This window comes from Rhipicephalus microplus, chromosome 3 (genome assembly GCF_043290135.1).
Source record: "Rhipicephalus microplus isolate Deutch F79 chromosome 3, USDA_Rmic, whole genome shotgun sequence".
Lineage (NCBI taxonomy): Eukaryota > Metazoa > Arthropoda > Arachnida > Ixodida > Ixodidae > Rhipicephalus > Rhipicephalus microplus.
Genome location: NC_134702.1, coordinates 251377454 through 251401728, shown reverse-complemented (window position 1 = coordinate 251401728; position 24275 = coordinate 251377454). Strand labels below are relative to the sequence as shown.

General features: G+C 45.8%; 1 protein-coding gene across 4 annotated transcripts in view; it reads left to right on the top strand.

Annotated features, from left to right (window-relative positions):
- Positions 1–24275, top strand: part of Ube4B (Ubiquitination factor E4B) — a 244571-nt gene that overhangs the window by 176607 nt on the left and 43689 nt on the right. For all 4 annotated transcript variants that reach the window (XM_037420066.2, XM_037420059.2, XM_075890893.1 and 1 more), the window contains one exon: positions 10830–11160. In XM_037420066.2, the coding sequence (XP_037275963.2) occupies positions 10830–11160 (331 nt within the window). The remainder of the gene's footprint in view (positions 1–10829; positions 11161–24275) is intronic.

The following is a 24275-nucleotide window of genomic DNA, read 5'->3' as shown; positions in this document are numbered from 1 at the left end:
CATCCGTCGGGCAAAGTACGCATGAACGATAAGCGCGCATCGGCGCATAGTGACGAGCTTGACCTTTTTTTTCTTTTATGAGTGTTCATGTATATATATATATATATATATATATATATATATGTATACATATACGGTGAATGAAGGCGGCGACGGCAAGAAAACCAGCCTAGACTGTCTATATAATTGCTATCATAAAATAAAAGGGGCCAGACGAATTTTGGCATTCCTGTCAAAAGAATCTAGTTGTGAGCAAAGCTTTGACCCGCGCTTTTGCGGCAGCCAGCTGTGCCAGCCCATCCGTTCACGTGTGTCCCTGGAAGACATACGCGAGTTGCTTTGACGGAAATAGATTCTGTTAGTTGTGTTGATCCTTTTTTAACCTTAGTGGGAAACTCTACCCTCGTGTGTTCGGCCACTCTAAGCCACTATAAGACTGCAACGCTGATGTTGGCCCTTGCGATTGAGACCCCCCACCCTCTTTTGTTTTTCGCGATGTTTTTTGTTTGTCTGTTTGCCTTTGGGTTTTTTTTTGGTGCTGAAAAAAAAGGAGCAAAAAATAACTCAGCACCCCCCCTCCCCCCCCCATTGCAGAAATCTCCTGGATTCAGAATTTTTGAACTTGGCAGGTATGCCATCACTTTACAAGGCTCTTGCCGACAACAGCAGTACAGCAGCCCCAACAGGGGCCATTCTGTGAGCCCACATTCGAAAAACTAAGGGCAGCAACCGATAAGGTGTGGTTGCTGTACAACAAACCTCTCCGCCGCTGCCGCCGATGCGACGAAACATTAACACGCCGCAAGCCGGACAGAGCCCAGAATTAGAAACTTCCCAGTCAGAAGAAGCTCCTGTTTTTGGGTCACGTGATCAGCAAGACTGGAGTGTTCCCAGACCCACAGAAAACAGGTGCTATCGTCATCTTCCTGCCACCCCCCAACAAAAAGGCCGTGCGCCAATTTCTCGGCTTGTGCGCCTATTACAGACGTTTCGTCAAGGACTTTTCACAAATCGCCGAGCCACAAAGGCAGCTCTCGAAGACTAATGTCGATTTCATGTGAAAAACAGCGCAAATCAAAGCATTTCAGGAACTGAAACAATGCCTGCAAACACCGCCGCTACTTGCGCATTTTGACAAATACTCCAAAGCAGAGGTACACATCGATGAAAGCAGCGTAGGACTCAGTGCCGTCCTTGTGCAAAAAACCGACGGCCTGGAAAGGGTTATCAGTTATGCTAACTGGTCTCTATCCAAGGCCGAGGCCAACTATTCCTAAACAGAAAAGGAGTGCCTTGCAATAATCTGGGCTACGTCAAAATTTTGCCATTATCTCTACGGCAGGCCTTTCAAACTTGTGAGCGACCACAGCGTCCTGTGTTGGCTAGCTAACTTGAAGGACCTTTCAGGTCGCCTCACACAGTGTAGCCTAAGACTACAAGAATTCGGCATTACCGTCGTTTACAAGTCTGGAAGGAAACAATCTGACACCGACTGCCTGTCTCGCGCCCCCGTCGATCCACCACTGCAGGACGACCAGGAGGATGAGTACTTCTTGGGAATCATAAGTGCTGACGACTTAGCCGAGCGACAGCAAGCCGACCTAAAACTGAGAGGGCTAATGGAATACGTTGAGGGCCGGACTAGTGTCACGCTTAAAGTCTTCAGGCAAGCACTGGCATCATTTTTCTACAAGAATAACTTCTTCGTAAAGAAGAACTTCTCTCCGGCCCGATCAAGCTACCTTATCGTTGTACTTTCAGCAGTGCGACCAGAAATTATGCAGGCCCTGCACGACGACCCTACGGCTGGCCACCTTTGTTTTTCCGGCATGCTTGCAAGAATACAGACAAATACTACTGGCCCCACCTGGCCACCAACGTCACTCATTACGTGAGGACATGCCGGGACTGCCAGCGACACAAGATACCACCGACAAGACCAGCAGTACATCTGCATCCCGTCGAGCCATCTCGCCGACCATTCCAGCAAATCAGTATGGACTTACTTGGGCTGTTCCAGACGGTAGCTATGACGAATGAATCGTCATAGCTACCCACTATCTTACCCGCTACGCCAAGACAAAAGCCCTGCCCAGAGGTAGTGCATCTTAGGTGGCCAAATTCTTCGTCGAAAACATTGTCCAGCGTCACGGCGCTCCGACGGTCCTCATCACCGACAGAGGTACAGTATTTACTGCTGAGCTAACCCAAGCGATTTTGGCATACAGCCAGGCAAGCCATTGTCGTACAAGAAACTACGCAGATGACACCATACAAGTTGGTCTATGGAAGGACCCCAGCAATGACGCTCGACACCGTGTTATCGAACGTCACCGACAAAGAAAACCTCGATGTGAGTGAGTACCTTCAGCGCGCCAAAGAAGCATGACAACTCGCCCGTCTCTGCATCAAGAACGAACAGACGACCAACAGCCCCCGTTACAATCTTCAATGACGCTTTGTGGAATACCAGCCCGGTGAACGTGTTGGGTGTGAACACCAATAAGCCAACGTGGACTTAGTGAAAAACTTCTGCGACGGTACTTCGGGCCATACAGGGTTGTTTGACGTCTTGGCCCACTCCATTACGAGATTGTCCTTGACGGCATCACAAACTCTCAACGGCGCCATGCACGGCCTGAAGTCGTCCATGTTGTGCGCCTTAAACCACTTCATGCGCATTAACAAACCCAATGACTGTGTTATCTGTTCTTTCTGTACGTGATTCTCAGTGCAAACCATGCCTGCAGTGTTCAAGAAGCTTCGGGAATGAAGTAGATCATATATTTATTTATTTATTTATTACATACTGCTGACCTGTTTACCAGGTCTTAAGCAGGAATGGGCATACAGAAATGTTTACTACAAAAACATAATTGACATCACACATGATCCTGACAGTGGGTACAATTCAACACTTTTGTAATAATTTACAAAAAACTAAAGAAAAACATTTCGTTAAAAGCACGCCCACTACGCGAAGATTACAGATTATTTTGAACCCTGGGTGGCCACTGGCGATAACGCTAGAATATTCAATGACTCGTGTATAAATGCTGACGCGCTTCGCCGCTTGTCAGTTGATCGACGGCCGACATTCTGTTCACCTTTATCAATGCCATCAATGTGTATCGCTGTAATCTTACTTTCAATTTGATGGCCACAAGTTAGACCCAAATAAACAGTTTCATCTTCGATCTGTAGTCTGCTCCCTTCATCTACGTCATGCCCCCGTGACAATATATTGCTGCAGTTTATCATATCCTTAAAATGACTCCTTTCGCATAGAGTTCTTGAATCGGAGATAAAAGCTTTTCTTTGGCTCAGCGCCTTGGCTTGGCCTTCTCGTATATGAATAACATGAGCACTCCGAGTTTTCATGAGCGATACACAGTAAGCGTGAATTCACCCGCTTCAAACAATATAAACCTTTCAAAACAATTATGATCCTCCGCAAAACTGGTACAATGAAGCTGAGTCGTCACCAATATGAAAGTTGCGGCAAAATTACTTGTGCTTGGATTTCTCATGAAACAATCGAGCGAATGTGGAGTGATATGAGAATCAGTAGTCTGGATATTGTACAGACTGCTGTGAGAACGAGCGTGTGTTTTCATCGCAGTTTTTATACTTCACTCTATGTAATTCGCCAGGAAGCACTTATGATGTAGCCCACCTTAAAGCGCTGCTTTCAAACTTGACAATATTGAGTGAGCAGCTAAGCGTATCCGAGCAAATTCTGATTTTATGTAATTTTTTCTTTTGCGGGTTAGCAGGCTCTTGAAATAGGGAATTGCTCGACGCAATTTTGGCATGGCTTCATGTTCATTCATGGAAGATGGTGCGTAGCAAGTGTGCATACACTGATAAAGGCTCAGCAGTGCATTAAGCAAGCTAAAAGCGAGCAATTACATGCTTTTGCAGGCTACGATGTGCGCGCTCCAAATGCAGGCGCCCTTGACATCTTCTGTGGATGGATGAATAGATGCTATGAGCCTCCCTTCTATAACGGTGTGGTGACATGTGTGCCACCAGGCTTGTAAAAAAAAATAAAAGAAAACTTTCTTTTTATGTTGGCCTATTGTCTTATCTACTTCAATGGAATAAATCTTATAGCAAAGAAAAATATAAATTTATGTTCCATCTCTCTGCCTCTTCAAGTAGAATGATCTCATTTTTCTACTATTTCTGTCCTTTATCTCTACTTTTTTGCCACCAACAGTTTAATCGTCTCTCGCTTGCTTCTATCGAGGGCGTCTTCAGCTTTTCATGTTTGTCCCTAAAACCAAAGCCTCGTATAGGCTAGTACCCCGTATAGCTGTGTGGATATCACCGCATTCAATCAGAACATGTTCCGTCGTTTCCTTGATTCCCCCACAGCATGTACATTGTTTTTCTTCTTTATGCATCTTGCTTTATGACAACCCGGCCTTACTTCGAACAGTGATGCCCTTCTCCTTGAATTATCATAAAACCTTTCCCTCCATTTTAATGCTGTCATTGCAACTTATTCCTTCCCATTCTACGCAATCTGTATTTTCTCGGTATATTTCTCTTAAAAGCTCTCTACAGTCGTCACCTATGCCCACTTCCTTCAATATGTTCTACAAAATTTTCTGATTAACGTCGTCATACGCCCCAGTGATGTCCAGATAAGCTAAGTATAAGGGCTTCTTTTCTACTTTAGATATTTTTATACACCGAGTAAGAACAGACAGAATCGTCTAAGCGCCTGTCAATTTAGAATCCATTCTGAAGTTATCCCAAAGTATTATATTGCTCTGCCCACGTTTTTATTTTTATTTTTACTGCCGGCATTGCCAACCTGTATAGCACAGATGTGATGGTTAGCTGTCTATGCGTGCCAATGTTAACCTTTTTTCCTTTGCCTTTATATATTAAGTTCATTCTACTTTTCCGCTGAGTGTCTGGTATTTGCATTTCTGTAAGCACTTTTCTACGGATTTCAGCAGTGCTTCTTAAGTGCTATGTCCTAGTTTGTTAATTAGATGTACAGGAACCCCATCTAAGCTTGGAGTAGTGCGCTTAGGAATTTTTCCTTCGGCCTTCTTCTATTTGAAATTCTCAAGTACAGTGCAGTCCACTTATAACGATATCGAGAAAACCTAAAAATATGATCGTTATAACCGGTGATCGTTATATCTGGACTGCTGCCAAAAAATCGTCGCCGGACGTACCTTTTGTAGCTCCAGGCTTCATTTCGCTATTTTCACCAATCAATAAATATTGTAGATAGTAGGATGTCAAAAACAAGACTTTATTTCTTACTCTGAAGAACGCATCACGGGTTCGCTGAGGAAGAGAGACTGACCGACGGCGGGGTGGGAGCAGTGGGAGGAAGAAAGCACAGCCAGAGATACACAGCCGGAATGCCAACGAGGCCCCGCCCCGATGCCGCCGCGCCGCTTTGCTTTTCGCTTTTTTTATTTTCTCTCTCTTTCCCGCTTTCGTTCGGCAAGCAACGAGTAGCTTGCCGGCTTGCCGTTGTAGAAGGCGGGGAGCCGCGGAGCGCGGCGCTTTGCTTTTCGCATTTTTTTTTAATTCTCTCAGCCTCTCCGCGGTCGACGCGCGGCGAGGCGCAAAACGTGACACACCTGGCGCCATCTGTAGCGCGTCGCGCCAACTCGCGATGCTCTCCTCGGCTTTTTGAACGGCCGGGACGCGCTGCCGGCGCTGTGCTGCAGTGGCGGCAGGTACTCGCCTACGCTAACTTTTCGTCTTGTCTCGGCATAGTTCGTTTCAGAGGAACTTATCAATCTAAATGTTACGATTATTCTGAATGAAACATGCCGTCCACGGCAAACTTTTCATCGTTGTATCCGATATGCGGTGGATAACATATCGTTATATATGGTTTTTTTCCCCATAGCCCCAATGCATAGAATGAGACTGTTAAGTCGACCCATCGTTATAACCGATTTATCGTTATATGTGGTATCGTTATAAGTGGACTGCACTGTACTGCCTCTTCCTCGGTTGCACTCTTTTTCATATTTTTGCTTCCTGGGAAAGTCGCCTGCGCGACCTTTTTAGACGACTCTGCTGTTACCTTTCAGATATAACCTAGTGCTTCGTACCCTTCCAATTTATTTCCTCCTTCATCTACCATATGTTGTTGCATTGTGACAGACTTCCTACCTTGAGCACTTAGGTGGCTCCAAAATATTCTAGGTGCGGCCTTCTTCTATTCGCGAATCTCTGTCATTCAGGGTTCACTTCCACCTTTAATTTTTGCCTCGACCAGCTTTCCGCGCAATAGTTTTTTTTTTTTCCTAAGTGTATTTACCATGCTTGGTTGACTTCATCCTGTGGCCGCTTCTCCCTTTTTGCCTGTCTGTGCGCCAGTGATGCCTCACGTCCCATCTCGATCGCTTCACAAATTTCTCTGTTCCACCAACTTTTTGACTTTCTCCTCCTTTTTTTAGCGAATAGTTTTCTTGCTTTTTCCATCTTCCTCGTCATTACATTTAACAGCTCACTATACTTCCAGTGGTTGCCCGGTAGTTTTCCTACTTCGTCCTCGACTCTTGCAGCTATATTTGTTATTTGTGTGTCATTTGAATACGAGCTTACAATTTTTGATTCTGTGTTTTCATTTTCAGTTTTGTATCCCATTTGTAATGTTACGCGTTTATGATCATTACCCAAGCTGTTAATGCCTTCCTCGTCTATTCTCATCTCCCTTAAGTTAGTCATAGGTTCCCTCTGTCATAAGACAAGAATTAATGCTCGATTGCCTGTGTCCAACTTCTTACATGATATGCCTTTCACACTTGGGCCCCGCGTTAACTATCTCAAGACAATGTTGCTCGCAGAGATCTACCAACAACCTGCCATTGGTGTCTGAATATCCGTCAAGGTCCTCTATGTGAGCATTCATGTCCCCTAGAAGGATTATTTCGGCCCCATGACCAAATTCTTTGATATCAGTGCGTACATATGCGATTCACCATCTCCAAGTTCTTTTTCCCTTCCAGTTATTCCCCGCCCACAAGTAAGCTACGTCTAGCCACGTTTTCTTTTACCCTACTGTACCCGAAACCCATAGGTGCTCTGAACACATTTGCTTCACTCTATCCCATTTGGCTTTGCTATGAACTAGCATTCCAACACCACCTTTCCTTTCTGATATGCTCCTGTTGCATGCCTTCCAAGTACAGTCAAACCTCAATATATCGAACACGGATATATCGAATTATTGCCTATATCGAACGGTTCCTATATCACACGGGAAATCGCGTGCATTATTGATTTTTTATTTCGAACAAAGTTTGACATATAATGGATATATCGAACTCAGCCACCCCAAACCGCCCGCGCTCCATTGACAGGCGGCGAGCTTTCCCGTGCGCTGTGGTGCGCGACAGGCCTCACTCCGAACGACGGAACTCACAACGGCGGAGCTCAAGGATGTGGAGATTGTCGCCGAAGCTACTGCTAAGCAGCCAAATGAAGACTCTGCCGAGGTGGATCCCGCAAGCGCTAATGGTGCCCCGCCCCGACATCAGCCGAGGTCGTAGCTGCCTTGGCCCTTGTGCACCACCACTGCGGCGCGATTGAAGGCATTGGCCTATCACTTATGGATTGCCTGGACTATATTGAGGACGCAGTGGTCAAGCACGCCATGGCCAACAAAAAGCAGGCTACTCTTTTTCAATATTTTAAACAAGCACAATAAATACTATGTTTGAATATTCAAGTGAGTATTTACTGCACCACGCTTGAACGGTTTGTTGGTTGTTTTCAGCAAGCTGTTGATGCATTTTTTTCGTGATTTTTTTATATCGAATTCTGGATATATCGAACTATTTTGCGATCGCTGCGCCGTTCGATATATCGAGGTTCGACTGTATAATTCAGAATCTGTGATGGCTCTTCCAAGTCTCACAGGTGTGTTTCTGTAACCGCATACACACCTATCTGTTCCTTGTTTAACTGCTCCTGAATCTCTAACCATTTTGCCCCTTTTCTGTCGCCCTGCATGTTAATGTAACCGATCGCAACACCCGCCTTCTCCTTCTTTTGTTACCTTTTCTCTGGGTTTTTTTTTATACCACCTGTCGAAAATTCCCCCTGGTTGTTTTCCTCGTTACTAGTTATCCGGGACACCGAAGGGTCCGCATGCCTTTTCAAAAAAGCTAATGTGCGTCCTGCAAGTTCCCAACCCACCTCATGACCTAGCCTCCTATCAAAGTGAATTCTGTCTCTTTGAAAACCACCCACCTATACAAAGTGAAATACGGAATAGTTGACTGTGTGACGTCTGAAAGGAGGCGAAGTCCAAGTTCACTCAAAGTATGTTAACGTTGAAGTGTCTAGTGACTCTCACCAGGGCTATTACCGATACTATCACCCCACCAGTACAAAGTGACTACAGCACCGCCGTTGCTGTCACCTGCCGGAGAATCAGCCGAGAAGCGGCACGGCCGCTTCGTTCATTCCACTGTCCCCTTCTAGTACACTGTAGCTTAGATTGAAGGATATTGAAAGATGCACCATTTTTTATTGAGAAAAGCAGTGCAAAACTAGCGCAACCTAGACAGCATTATAGCTGTTAGTAGCCAAGCCAACACCTGGCTTATGTACACGTGAGGCCCCCATTTTTATTATTGTGGTGAGTGTTTGTCATTTCGAGTGGTCTGTGTGTGGCGTAGCTCAATGGCGCTAAAGAGGTGGTGTCGTTATAGGGCCGCTTATAAAAGAAAAGTTGTCCTAGCTGCAAAATCGTTGTCCAACGTTCAAGCTGGGCGGGACTTTTGAGTGGAGTGTCCCTGGATGGGCTGCAGTGTGGGAAGACAATCCGGGAACTTCAATTGCACGCTCTTTTAAGAAGTGCAGCATATCCAATGTGCTTGATGGCATTGAGGATCGCTCACTGTTTAAAGACGGCGACAAAGAAGTCACCGACAAGGGAAGCAGCAACGATCACTCTGAATGAGCGTGGTATCTTTCTGACGTAGCTAGAAACAACGCGAAAAATTGACAAAGGAACACACGCAACAGGACTTGTGGCTGTATGTTTCTCAAGTTATTTGCATCTTCAACCAACTGGTTTGTTTCATCTTCATGTTCAATAAATGTTTTCTCTTTGTGACCGCTGTCCTTACCGTTTCGTTTGACCTTCATTCAAGGTAAATTTGTTTTTTGTTTTTGTTTTCATGCTTCGGACTTTTGACTTAGAATCGGGGTTGGCCTAGGTTCGAGTAAATACGGTAATGGAGGATCCCTGGTGATAGTCACTGAAGACTTCAACGTTGATGTATTCCAACGCCAAAACCACTGGCTTGTCACATTTCTCTATACAGAACTTCGACTTCCCCTCCTTTGAGACGTCTTGCATTCAACTATTCACAACACCTGTTTAGATATTGTGAATATTGCATTACTCTAAATTCGGGCACAATCGACCAGATCCACTACATTTCATATGGTTCCTAAGTTTCCTAGCCTTACTTCGTGAAACAGCCAGATATGTTGCTATCGCATCTTTTGCTTTGGCCTTGTGCCGAAACTGTGGCTTTTCTTTTATTTACACAAAGCTCGAAAAGAAATTTGTGATGAGAGATTGGATGGCTCCCTCGAGCGACGATGCAATCACTTTGACCTGCATTTCAGTCAGCTGCAACACTTGAAACATTGCAGTAACAACAGTGAGCTAAACTTCTAGAACACTGTTGCTAGCCACACTGCTGTAGCATAGCCAAAGTGCTTTCAGGCTGGTTTGGCTGGAGACTTGGCTTGGCCGGAAGCTTTCAATGTTGCAAACTACAATTTAAAATCACTGCAGAAAGCGTCGCCGTCAAGCCCGGCAAAAGTGCACTTCATGTGCTCAATTTTGACAAAAAATGTCAGTGACTTTGTCCACTGTAGCCAATAGCTCGTTGTATCACAGTTCGTTAGAAGAGAACTTCACTGCATTGATTTAATGTACAAACTAAATTTGGCCCCAGCAATGGTTCCTTGTATCCGAAAGTCTGTTGTAGATGGGTTCATTATAATGAGCGTAGACTGTATACTGTTAGAAATATACCTTTACAGTAACGAATTTTTGTATATTATCATGTAAGATGCAACTTTGTTATAATTAAATGTTAGTGTATTTGATTATCAACATCATCGACCTTTGTGCCAGAAGTTCCAGCAGTTTAGCTGTAGTTCATATGATTGCCACTTCTTCCTAGTGTGTATGTTTTGAGGTGATGGTTACATGTAGTCAATTCTTTCTTAGTATACCATGTTCTTGAGGCAACACCAGTGGCTTGCTTCAAGGTGCTTACAATTTGACATATAAGTAATTTATAATCCATTGACTGTAACCACTCTAGTACTGCAATCCAAAGAAGCGAAACGTTATGACTGCACTGAACGACAAGGCCTTTGATGGCTTTGAGTGTGGTTTCTTAGATGATGCTAATTTGTACATTGTTAAAGCAGTGGTATAACATTTTATTCTGCTAGAAATTGCAGCTTGTCAGGATTGTGCTTATGAAAGTTTAGTATTGGGGATATGGAACATCACGGCAAATTCATTGATAAACGCAGTGACGCCAAGTCATGCCTACTGAGTAAAAAAAATAGGAGCGTCTTGCAGATAAAGCAAGTGAGTTTGAGTGCTATGCTGCATATGCATATGCAAATAAATGAAATATCAGTTTTTGACGACACGCGTTTGGAGGAGTTTTGTGCCAGAAGTTCATGTGCTCACAAAATTTTTTTCGTATTCACAGCTAGTTGGTGTTTACACGCACATGTGTCACTATTTAAAAAATAATTGGGAACAAGGAGAGACGCAACTGACTTATGTGCAGTGTGCTGCTCAAGGCACTCTGGGAACGGCCACGGCACAGGGAGGCCATCCTCCAGGAGGCATCGCAGGCAGGTCGCCAGTTTGTGCGCTTCGTCAATATGTTGATGAACGACACCACCTTCCTGCTGGACGAGTCACTGGAGAGCCTCAAGCGGCTGCACCAGGCAGCGGCCACCGATTGGGACAGTTTGCCAGTGAACGAGCAGCAAGGGCGCCGCCGACAGCTGGCCCTGGACGAGCGCCAGTGTCGCTCCTACCTGACCCTGGCCAGGGAAACGGTGGACACACTTCACTACCTCACTGCGCACGTGCCTGAGCCCTTCCTACGACCGGTGAGCTTCGTCTTTTAGTGGCTTGCATCGTCAATGCCGAGTAGTTCATCGAGATTGAATGGCATACTAAGGGCAGTGTTTTCGGACATTGGAAGGAGATATTGTCGCACATCCATTTGTGCCTTGAAGCTCAGGAGCAAATCTGTGGGAAAGAGCTTTTTAGTCAATGAGGAAGTCATCTTGGTCAACGATTGAGCATCAATCCTGGGTTGAGATCGTCAAACAGGATAAATTTTCCATCAACTAAAGCACTTTCCTTAAAAAACATCTAGCTTTTGATTGCAGCTTTGTGATACAAACAAATGGATGGCCATTTTTTTTGGGATAGACATTCCTCGAGGTTGCAGGCTTCCACACAACTTGTTAGCCTTTTGATCTCATTGTGCAAAGCTTTTAACACCTTTCTTGCCTTGGGCAAGCTATTCGTTTTCTAACCATGAACACTTAGGTTTTAATCCACTGCTTTGCTTCGCTTATGGTTAGGTAGATGGGGGGCATGCAGTTTGTGGCACAGTGCAAGCACATGTAAGCCGATGGTGAAATTGTAGTAATCAAGACAATGCAGCAAATCAGTCTTCAGGTCAATGTGAGAACTTAATCACGTGCAGGCTTGACAACAGCAGCCTGCTGGCTTGAGAAAGATTTTAGGCATTGCTTTATAGTGCAGTTTTAATCCGTTTTGGAATCAAGCAGCTTTGGGCTATGGACTCTGGAAAGGCTCAGTTAATGGCCCAATACGTTTATCGAACAGGCACACAGCATTCCGAAAATATGCTATTGTGCAACAAATGCCAGTCACTGCGAAAATATTCAAACTATAACCACAACCTTTGTCACTGTTAACTGGACTGTACAACTCAGCCTGGCCATCATAGAAGTGCTGGTGCGTTGGGCCGATTCTACTCTACTCTACTGCACACCCATAACAGCGAGTGAGTCCACTCTGATGCCCATGTTGTTTGGTCGTTTGTTGTGACCAAGAATGCCCTCACCAATCTTGGGGCTCACTTTGTAGTCCAATGTGCCAGTTGTTGCCTGTACAAGCAGGCTGTTGTAATGCCAACAAAGCTTTTAGGTCCGTAAGGCGTGTAGTGTATACCTATCTTGAAGGAGTACGGCCAATAGCGTGGATTCGGTCTTAGCGAGCCGCAGGGCATGCGTTAACAGTCTCCATGATGAGAACTGCTGCTCAAGGTCGCAACACTTTATTGTCTGTGACAACACGAAAAACGCAGTACAGAGCCCGTTGCAAAGGCGCGGCGGGAACGTAGATGGGCTTATCCACGCCATGGGCAAGAGGTACAACACAGGGGCGCCGTGAGTACGTCTCTGTGGTAAAAGTGATTCACGGTGACAGCAGGACAAAGGCACGGTTGCTCGAGCGTGGGCAAAGGCGCTTGTGTTGGCTTCCGAGAGATGCGAGTCGGCGTAGTGTGGCAACGCACTAGGACACCGCATCACTCTTCGGCCTAGCGTTCGGAAGGGGGGGGCACATAAGATAAGCGTTTGCCACCAGCGCAAGACGCTGTTGGCGAAGTCCGAACGAGCCCCAAACAAAGGATGCCGACGGACGGAAAAGAAAGCGTACTTACCTCCATGTAGTTCCCATAGAGGTCTCACTCACTCCCAACACGCGCGCGCGAAATGTTCCGAGAGATCCTGCGCGCGGCGCCACAGTCGACATCCGCTACCGGTTGAGGGGAGTTAAACGTCACTCCTCACTCCCCCAACGCAGCAGACAACGGAAGAGGGGAGTCATGTCGGGACATGAAAACGGCAAAAATAGACGGGAAAGCCCGCGCAAAGGTGGCGGGCTAGCCTCAATTCTCACAGGCGCAACGTAATCTACGGCTCCTTTATCTGGTGTGGCATTCAACAATTGACAGGGCACTTTGAAGGTAGCTTTTGCGAGCTTCCTTCTGAAGGGTGACAGGAACGCTCCTACAATGTAGTTTTTTTTTCCTGTGTTGAAGGTATGGAGGGCTGGCTGACACTTTCCTGCTCAGGTTCATGAATCAGCTACTTTGCATGCCCTCATTATGATAGCAGTACTGTAAAAAAAACAGGATGCAGCCAGGAGCATGGCAATGGACAAAAATGTGTGTGCTGGAGGCCCCCTTCGGCAGAGCGAGACACCCTTTCAGGCAGACGTCAACACATCCTTTCAGCGAACTGAAAGCGTGGGAATATACAACAGAGGAACAAAGAACCGCAGGAGGAGGGCTCCCAAACAACTGCTCCATTTACACGCTAGAAAGACACATTACGTGTGGGAACTAGGCAGCGAGACACGATCTTGAGTTTTGCAAAAGCATACTGCTGCAGGCTCTCTCCGGCTTTCTGTGTGAGAAAACCGTTTAATGACGCAATGCACATGAAAAATAAATGCAAATTGAATGAAACAATACGTAACATGGTTCTCAACAAAAATACTTGGCAAATAATTATTTTTGATGGTTTTTCAACTAAACGTAGTGATGGGGTGCTGATGTGCCAGCAGGAATGGTCACGCAATGCTTTCTAAATGCGAAGCATTTCCCAGCAAACTTCGGGGACTTTGAGCGTATCTATCTATATCTATCTACCGCTTATGACTTTTAGCTCTCCTGGCCGCTTTGATAATGGTATCTATACTAAAATTGGTATGGTATAACATCACTGTATGGCAAGCATAAGTGACTTGTCATAACATGAGAATCATGACCTGAATTTCATGATTTACATTTCATGTACTTGCTACTTTTGCGGTGTTTTCGTTCACATGACATGTTGCAAAACTGGTACGGTATGACATAGCTGCATGGCAAAGACAAGTGACAGACCCTAGTGTGGCAATTATGACATGCATGTCATGTAAGAACATGACTGCACGCCATATCTTCATGATGTGCTCACAGCCATTTCGCTAGCTTCACATATACAAAATTTGTTATTACATGATGTGAATGAATGAAGAACGTATGTGACTGGTGCAAACATGATAATCATGACATGCATGTCATGTAAGTACATGACTACATGCCACACGCTCATGATGCACTCACAACCATATAGCTAGCTTCACATACAAAAAATTTGGTATAACGTAACATGAATAGACGAAGGTAAGTGACACATCCAAACATGATGATCATGACATACGTGTCATTTAAGGGGGGACGTGTCTTCCGGAACGAACTTTCTTGTTTTTGGTTAGATCTTGATGAAAATTGGCACAGAGACTAAGAATAACCTCATAATGCTTCCATAAAAATTTCAAGATGATATCGTGAAAACTTTCTGAGAAACAAATAATTTCATTACTGGACCTCGTGGAGCGGCTGGAGAGTTTAAAAAATGACATAGAAAGCTGGTAAACACTGTGTGCAGAGGTGAATGTATGCTGTAGGGGGCTGCGTTTTCAAAATAATTTTTTTGCAACACTAAAGTTTGTAGTTCATGTTTTCTCCACTGATACTTCAATGAGCACATTTGCACTACAAACAAGAAACCCTACCAAAAATTTTTAAAAGACTAAATTTTAAAAATAAGAACGCAGCCCCCTGAAGCATAGTTCAAGGAGCATTACAAAAAAAAAAAAAAACTGAATCAAAATCTGTCAAGTAGTTGCGAAGATATCTGCTCCACGAGCTGAGCAACATGCCAAAAAAACAGTATTGAGAAAACGAGGTTCAAAGTCTTGAGTCACGGTTTACATGCCTAATAGGCACCAGGGTTGTAGTTGTGGTGCCTATTAGGCACCACAACATGCCTAATAGCACCAGGGTTGGTGCTATTACATGCCTAATAGCACCACGACATGCCTAATAGCACTACATGCCTAATAGCACTACTACATGCCTAATAGCACCAGGGTTGTAGTTGTTGTGGCCCTGGTGCCTAATAGGCACCAGGGCCACGCGTCCCGATGTGGGACGCGTGGCCGCGTGTCATTCACGTCCCGTCGTACACCACCGTGACATTCTTGGTGGGTGTTCCCTCCATTTGGCTGTACACATTGCGAACGGCTGCAACAGCGTCGCAAAACACACGTGCCGCGGCTGCTGCGCCAGCAGGCCGAAATTCCCCCTTGAGATGCCTTTGAAAAGTCTTGTGGTGAATTCCCCTATGTGATACATTCATCACAGACCAAAAATCACTGAGTGCAGCTGATCCCTTTCCAATAGTTTTTATAGCTTGCATGGCCCGAATATTTACTTCAAATGACTTGCTGTTTTCCATTCGCGGCGACGACCACGCATTTTTCGCGTCCGCGTCGCAGGCAGTGCAGGTGAGCACCATCTTTACCGCTAACCCGTGCTTAGTTCCGTGCTTCATCTTGAGTCCCGGCTCTTTGCACTGCGGGCACAGGGCACTGCCAAACAGACCATTCAGGGCCGCGCGTTGCACAAGGAAAAACTCATCTTCGTCTTCCGTTTCGATGTCGCTCTCGTCCCCTTGGTCCATCAGTGACATCTTGCGCTCCGTCGCAGACACTGCTCTTAGGGACTCCTGAACAGTCGCGGCGCGTTCGTGAGATGCCTCCGCTGACACGAAACGAGGCTCTAATCGGGCCCGAATCGGGCTACTGGTGCGGCTGGTACACGGCCTCGCATCCTCGCGCGAAGTACTTGGCTGAGCATCCGCGATGTCTACACCCTCGCGCGAAGTGCTAGGCTTAGCATCCGCGGCGTCTACATCCTCGCGCGAAGTGCTTGGCTGGGCATCTGCGATGAATACATCCTCGCGCGAAGTGCTAGGCTTAGCATCCGCGATGTCTGCAGCCTGCGCGGAACGACGAACGGATGTTTCCTCAGACAGCACAAAGCACTGCTCCACGGGCATATGAACAGTTTCGTCGATGCTCGCGGACGATGCTCCGTGCGTGCTTGTGCTCGGCTGCGAGTCCTCGTCGTGCCGCACGCCGTCGTCGCTGCTCGCAGAAGTTGCCGGACTGAATTTCTTTTTCACGATCGGCAGCTTCGGCTTACGAGCACCAAATCGCTGCGCAGTCTTGCGTTTCTTCTTGAACGATCGCCGGTCCATGATCGCATCCGGGAACTGATCTCAAAACTGCAATGCGCCAAACTGGATAACAACGTTTTTCTCCTTTCACGAGCGCCGGTCTTATCGCAGCGCGATGCGATCTCGAAACCACGCCGCGACGAGTTGAAAACACATGCAGTAAGCGACCCGTCAGCGCTGTCAGCGCGTAGAGCAGACGACCTTTGCGCCGATTGCTACAAGCGACCGCACGGGCGACCAATGCGGAGCCGCCGTACAGTCACGTGACGCGCGTCGCCAATCGGAAACTGTTGTGATCCTTTACACTTTGGCTTGCTGTGGGCTTGCTCTTACCTGGTTCAGCCGGCCGAGGCAGCAAATTTGAAATGGAAGAATCGCGCTATCCATAGAGACAAAGATGGCGGCGCTTGGTTACGTGGTTGCGGAGATATCGCGGTTCGAAAAACGCCGTTTTTTTCGCAATGTCCGTGAAATTCATCGCCACCCTAGCTTCGATAAAAATTTTTTATGTCATTTTTACGCTGTTTTCAGGGACGAAACTTCGAAATTAGATAGAAAAGGGGTCACAGAATGTGAAAATGAGATTTTCAGAAAATCGATTTTTTGGCCAAATTTCGCGATGCCAAAGCCGCGTCCCCCCCTTAACAACATGACTACATACTACACTCGAACCTCACTATAACAAACTTGCATCTTACATGAAAATAAGTTCATTATATCCAAAAATTCGCTATAAAGGTTTATTCTAACCACTAAATCTATTGCAAGACTATTTTTCATTTACTTCATTATAACCAATATTTTGTTATATCCTAATTCGTTATATCGAGGTTTGAGTGCACACTCATGATGTGCTGGCGGCTGTTTCGCTAGCTACATATATTGGCACATTCCTTCCTCAAGTTTTCTTATCACCCTGTTATGCTGCGCGCAATTCTCAGTGCAAACCACGCCAGCAGTGTTCGAGAAGCTTCAGGACTGCATTAGATTATTTTGTTGAGATTACGTCCACTTCGTGAGCATTTCAGATTATGTATTCTAGAACCTACATCGCCGCTAGCGATAATGCCTACATCGCCGCTAGCGATAATGCTAGAATGTTCGATGGCAAGTGTATAAATGCCAACATGCTTCGCCGCTTGTTAGTTGATCGATGGCTGACGCTCAATTTGCGGATATAGGTGCCACTGTCTTGCTGTACTCTCAATTTTCTTTTACGTGGCCTCAAATTTGGCTGAATAAACAGTTTAATCGTCAACCTACTGTCTGCTCTCTTCGTTGTTGTCACGACCCCATGGCATCTGGTGGAGGTGCTTCCCAATCCATGTACAGTGCAGTGCACTTATAATGATATTGAGGAATATCACTTATAATATCACTTATAATGATATTGAGGAAACCTAGAAATATGATCGTTATAACATGTGAGCTCCAGCTCTATAGAGATAGCGGGTTCAAGAAGAAGGTCAAGCAACCCTGGGTGTCGCCCTGCAGTATCCGGCGAAAAGTGAAGAACATCAAACGCGAGCCTTATTCCTAACGACTGAAAGCTGTTCCTCTCTTTTCGGCCTGTCTCGCCCGCTCACAAACCGATGATCATTATATCATGTTCACCTTACTGATTAGCACACCCTGTAAAGTTGTTTGCGCCTCATGGCGCACGTGTCTCGCTCATAGGCTGCATTTTGGCTTCACAACTATCGTGCGATAGGGGCATTGCGCTTGCGAGTGTTTTTATCACCATCATCATAGTGGTTAGTGCTTAGCGCTAGCAGTGACGCCTGGCGGCAGGCCGAGGTAGCGGCACCCGAGATATGAGCGGTTCTCTTTGGCTGGTGGCATTTGGCGCGAACGGTTGTCTCTCGCAGTGGTACCTGGGTGCACGGCACTGCAGGCCATCTGCCTTGAGGTGAGTCAAGCGTTAGCGACACCGCCTTGTTTGTCATGTTGTTGAGTGTTCTGTAGTATTGTGCAAGGTAGTTTAGGGTGCGGATCACAATTGATGTTATAATAGTGACACCGCCTTGTTTGTCATGTTGTTGAGTGTTCTGTAATATCGTGTAAAGTAGTTTAGGGTGTGGATCACAATTTATGTTTTAATAATTCGGCTGACAATATCATCGTTCTAAAATTAGTTAAATAAATGTGTGTTGTTTGGTTTGGTCCGACTGCGTATACTGTGTCTGTTCACTCCAAGAGCGTAGTCTTCTCTCCGTATAAGACCCCACAATCTGGACTGTCGTAAAAAATCACCACCAGACATACCTTTCATAGCTCCAGGCTTGAATTCGCTTTTTCCACCAGTGACAGAAGATGTAGATGAAAGGCTTTAAAAAAAAAATCACAGCATATCCACAGAGTGAATGATTATGAGTGGGGCGAAACGTCCGTCAGCCCATCCGTGCTTCCGTCCGTCCGTTCGTTCTTGCTTCCATCCGTCCACACGACCATCTGTGCGTTCATTCATGCGTCCATTCGTGAGTCCTTCTGTTCGTGTGTCCATCCGTGCGCCTATCTAGCCAACACTCCAAGTACCACCATCTCCCATCAAGCATCTCCTGTGGCACATACCTGTTCTAGAGTGAATATGTACCACCGGTGGCGACCTACTACTACTACTATATACATCGGAGGATGTACAGACCCACGCCTTAAGGAGCTTCGCCCCTAGAAAAAAAAAGCTTTATTTTATACTCCAAAGAGCGTTCATGGCTTTGGCTCGATGAAGTAGTCTGATATTCACAGTTGTTTTTGCGGTAGCTTCAGCTTAAGAAGTGCTGTTTGCATAATACTCAAGCGGCATTCCTTAGGCACGCATTAAAGCTACTAGCGCGTCGATCGACACCAGTGCACTTTGTGTGATCATTGACGGGGCCGGAGAAGCGCTGTGACTGTTGACCTCGTCATCACTACTGTCATTGCTGCCATCGCACAATGCCAGCATCTGTCATGACATCACATCCGTGACGATTGCCTTGTGGGCAAGTTCCTCGCAGCACAAGGCAGCACTGTCCGCTGTGAGGAAGTCGTCAACCGATGCAACACACCCGCTATCTGTGTCGCCAGAAGCGATGTGCTCCCTGAGCTCATCGAGATCCACGGTTTCTGTACAGGTCTCGCAGTCACTATGCGGGGGGAGGGGGGGGCTAGTCCTGGCGTACAAAGCCTGCTTTCCTGAAGCAGTTTTGTACGGTGATCTGCTTCTTATGTGATTCTTAAAGAGAAAAGTGAGCCCCGTAACTGTCTGCATCAGAATGCGACACCTCAATAGTAGCTCACAAGGGATAGGGGTAAAGAGGGATTAAAAGGATAGGATTAAAAGGTAAAGAGATAGAGAGAGGAAGGGGAGAGCGATATTAGGTATTATTTCGATGGTAGTGTAAACAAATGGGAGGACACCTGGAGCAGTGTGACTTTCTGGTGTCCCCAGTGATGGAACCGACATTTTGCTTTTTTGAGCTGTATTGTCCGGTTCCACATGCGCTCCCGGATCAACCCGTTTTGTGAACTGCCTAACGTTACACCTGTCTGTTATCAATCAGTCAACCAAAGCTATATATACGTGTAATCATCCGTGAATAAAACACTTCTCGTTCTTGTTGCTACCACGCTGCGTGTAAGTCACTGAGTCCTAGACCATGGTGTCGGAAGTGGTTCGCGCATGCAATAACATATCGAAACAAAGGACGTAACATTGCACCAATGAAATAGATTTAGTGAAGCCACGGCAGTTGCTGGTACTTAGGGAGTACCTAGAAGAATTCGGCCTTGTGAAAGCAAAGATTCGAGCTGCTGCTGCAAGCAACGCAAACTGCAAAAGAGCCAAGGTCGGGGGCAGCTAAAACTGCGCTCCTGCTCACCATTGCCGGGGAGAACACCGTAGAGATATTCAACAATTTTTCATTTTTGGAAAACGAAAGCAGGGAAGATTATGCTACAGTGACAAAAAGTTTGAAGAATACTGTCAACAACAGCAGAGTGAGGTGCACGAGCAGTATGTCTTCCGCATAAGGTGTCAAGCCGAGGGAGAGCCTTTTGAACATTTTGCACGAGATCTCAGGCAGCTAGCCCAAAGTTGCGATTTGCGAGACCTTACTGATTATATGGTCAGGGACCAGATTGTTTTTGGCACCATTAATCCAGAACTGCGAAAGGAATTGCTGAAGGTGAAGGACCTTTCATTGTGCAAAGCTGAAGAAATCTGTACGGCGGAGGAAGTATGTGCCGAGCAAAACAAAACAATGCATGGGCTCCAGTGCAAAAACAAGTGGCGTCGATAGAAATGCTTCAGCATTCAGAATGTTCAGCGTGCAGAGCAAAGTCCAAACGCAGAGCCAAGTCTCGTCCAACCTGAAACTGAAGTGGCGCAGATCAAAAGACGAAAGGAATTCAAATGTTCAAGGTGCAACCGCATTCATGAACGGGGCAAGTGCCCAGCGTTCGGGAAAATATGCTTTTCGTGCAGTGGCGCTAATCACTTTTCTGCTTGTTGTAGTAGGAAGGGTGCTCAAGTAAGCACTGTGCGTGATGAACACGTCGATTTCCAAATCCTTGATGTGGCCCTAGGCCACAAAGCTGATCGGCTTATTGACGCCGAAGCCGCATCACAACAGGTGTCTCTAAAGTAGACACGGGCTCCCAAGCCAACTTGCTTCCTCGCACCATTTTTGAGAGACTCAAGGCCAAAACGCATCTAAAGACAAGCCCATCTATTTTGCGCTCGTACAGCGGCAACGTCATCAAGCATGTAGGCGTAGCGACGCTACCAGTGGCTGTGAACAATCGGCGTGAGTACCTTGACCTTTAAATGCGAAACATTTCTTAGTGAACTTTGGCGACTTTAAGCGTATCTATCTATCTATCTATCTGTCCGTCTGTCCGTCCGTCCGTCCGTCCATGTCTGTCTGTCTGTCTATATCTATCTATCTATATCTATCTATCTAACTAACTCTATCTCTCTATCAGTATCTATCTATCTATCTATCTATCTATCAGTATCTATGTATCTATCAGTATCTATATATCTATCAGTATCTATATATCTATCTACCTTATTTACTCGCATAATCCTCGCACTTTTTTTGCCAGAAAATCGATGCAAAGTTGGGGGGTGCGAGCATAACGCGGGGAAAACTTTTCACGAAAATGCAGAGAGCGATAAAGAAAACGAATTGGCGGCAGGATTCTCACACCAGCAACTTACAGCAAGCTTTAAGAAGTACTAATTAGAACTTACCTCAACATTAAAAGCAGAGGTTCAATACAAGGCAAGATTTATTTGAGACACAAAAAGTGGAAGCAAATAGTCGAGAATTAGAATACCATACGCGAAGCTTGTGGGCGTTGGGGGCGTAGCGGTAACAGTTGGCGCTCAACAGGAGCCCTCAAAAGGTAAGCGTAGAACGTCAGTATTGGGCTGATGTCTATTTAACAGAATCGTCCGCAGTTTCCTTCTGAAGAAATAAAGTTTACCATCAATCCCAGTTTTAAACACACGGCAGGCCCAATGCGTCTTGGTAGATTTCAGCTGCCGCCACCAGAAGCGAACACAAAAGTCGTAGGCTCCAAAGGGCCTACCGGCGGCCCTGTTGCCGTTGTTTAGCGCATGATCTATCACTGGCAACTTGAAGCAGCCGTGTGGCTTCAGTATCGCCCCATAACGTGCCAAGATTACCAACACAACATACAAAACACGCTGCAACGAGCACTGGTCATTTTGGCTTGGCTTAGATTGGATTGAATCTCCGTGCAATAGTACGATTGATGCTTAAGAGATGGCGCCACATGGTGCGCGCTTATCATTATTAATGGCTGGAACGAGCAGATGACATTATTGCGGCAGTTTTCAGGGGTGCGATAATTACTCGAGAAAAAAAATCATATTTTTTCTTGGGCGATGTGGGGGGTGCGAGAATGATGCAAGTGCGAGGATTACGCGAATAAATATGGTATCTAAAATTGGGTTTACTGTATAGCTGCAGACAATCCGAAGCTGAAGCTCAGTTGCTTAGTTCATGGTTTCCTTCGCGCAGCTGCTGGGTGCTTCTGCGGAACGATGCCTTTGTTCCCGCTTTTTTTTCCGTTCGCGCTTGGCCAGTGTGGTAACTAATCAGAAAAGCTGTTTGTCCGCATTATCAACAAAATCAGCTAGCCACGAGTGATGGACGATACGAATGACATAAAATAAGGCAAAAGTCACCGCTCCACGATACCCTCCTGTTATCTCGGCGTTTTGACAGTAGACAACTGCTGGTGTTACCGTGTTAATGCAACTGTTTGGTTGGTTCACGAAAGCGGTTGAAGCGGTTGTAGTCATTGTTTCAGCGTGTTTTTCACCATGGCCTCGCTATGCATGGGTGAGAATCGCATCGTGATGCTGCTGGGATAGAATAAAAAGCAGCGGACACTTTGAAAATAAACGTTCCTTTGTTTTGCTAGGTTAGGTCGGCTATATTTTCTCGATTTCGCTTCAAAAAAATTTTTTCCGCGCCCCTTCAATTTCACTATAGCGGGGTTCGACTGTACCCTCATTCTCCATAGCCGTTCGCATAAGTAAGTGTGGTATTGTAGGTCTCCTGCTATTGTTTTCAGTATTGACGGAGAACCATGATAACTTTTATTATGATGCTTAATAGACCCTCTGACCACAGTGCGCGATGTACAACAGTGGACAGGTGACGACCGGCGGTTCGAGCGTCACAGACGTCGCGACCACCGGTAATCTGAAGTTGTCGAGACCACACAGCATTACACATGTAGGGCTTTGAAGGCTCTAAGCTCCGGCTTTAATTAAGAAATGCTAACACGTGCGTCATACAGGTAAATTGCAAAATGATCGCAACCACAATCAAGGTTTTTTTTCCCCCCGCGATTACCTAAGCTATCTCGGAGGCATCAGTTTTCCCTCTCGTTGAACACTGAGAAAGTGGACACGCATGCATCCCCATTTGCAGTACATACAAACGGAAGACAACCGTCAACAGAGCATTCGAGCATGCGCAATAAAACAGTTCAATGCACAGGAAGCAAGAAATCAATAGAGAATGCAACTGCAAAGCGAAAATCACCAGCGCCATTCGTGCTGGATTAAGCGAGCTTCGTACCACTGATTGCATAAATGATTTGTGTATGCATTTCCTCACTTTCGCATCATGTGTATGCCAAAGTTTAACACATTTAGGCATTACAAAATGCATGTCAAAGTGCTTGTTTTGAACTCCATGTCATGTGATGCTCGCTTGCATTTTAATCGCCTTTTGCAGTGTGCCCGCATTTTGTTTTGATGAATTTCCTGCTTTCATGAAGGGAGATTGGATTGAAAGAAGAAGCTTGCCAGGTCCTTGATGATCAGGAAACCGCGCCTCACGACCAACGAAAGGAGGGCCTATGCACGTTCGCTTGCAGATAGCTCTCTATGCACTACCCATTTATGGCTGGCGCAGCGATGGAGGGGCTGGTGGCGGCGTTTTTTGCAGCGCCGTCAGGGCAGAGTCTGACGTTCATAGTTGGTGTGAATCGTGGGGGGGGGGGGGAGGTCAAAAGAGTCTGGACTTTTCTGGTGTTTAGGCTGTGGAGGACACCCCTTGCAAGTGTCCCACTTGAGATTTAACAATAGCATGTGATATAATCGAGTTAACAGTTAAGTATAGCACAATCAACTTTTTAAAATGCTTTTTATTTTTTACTGTGAAATTGTGGTAAATGCCCCCCGCCGTGCAAACTATGGAAATAGAAAAAAAAAATGATGAAAAAGAAGGGACTGAATAGAACAATGCAACTGCTTGAGCTTGAACTCCATGCCCCATGCTCGTTTTTTTTAATTTTATTTGAAAGCATAATTTAATTCCTATATATATAAAAATACTACCCATATAAAAATACGAATTGCACACCATGGCCTGATATGTGTCACTCCTTATGATTTTTCTGGATTTACGCCACTGAGTAGCACACTAGGATGATAGTGTATACAGCGTGCTTTTGGTTTCGCTTATGCTCATGGAATGGTCCCATGGTTCAACTTCATTCTGTTTAGTTTGCTAACACTATTTTGGAGCAGGTTTGGAGCAGTTACTAGCAAATATTACACTTCGGAGCAGCATGGAGCAGTA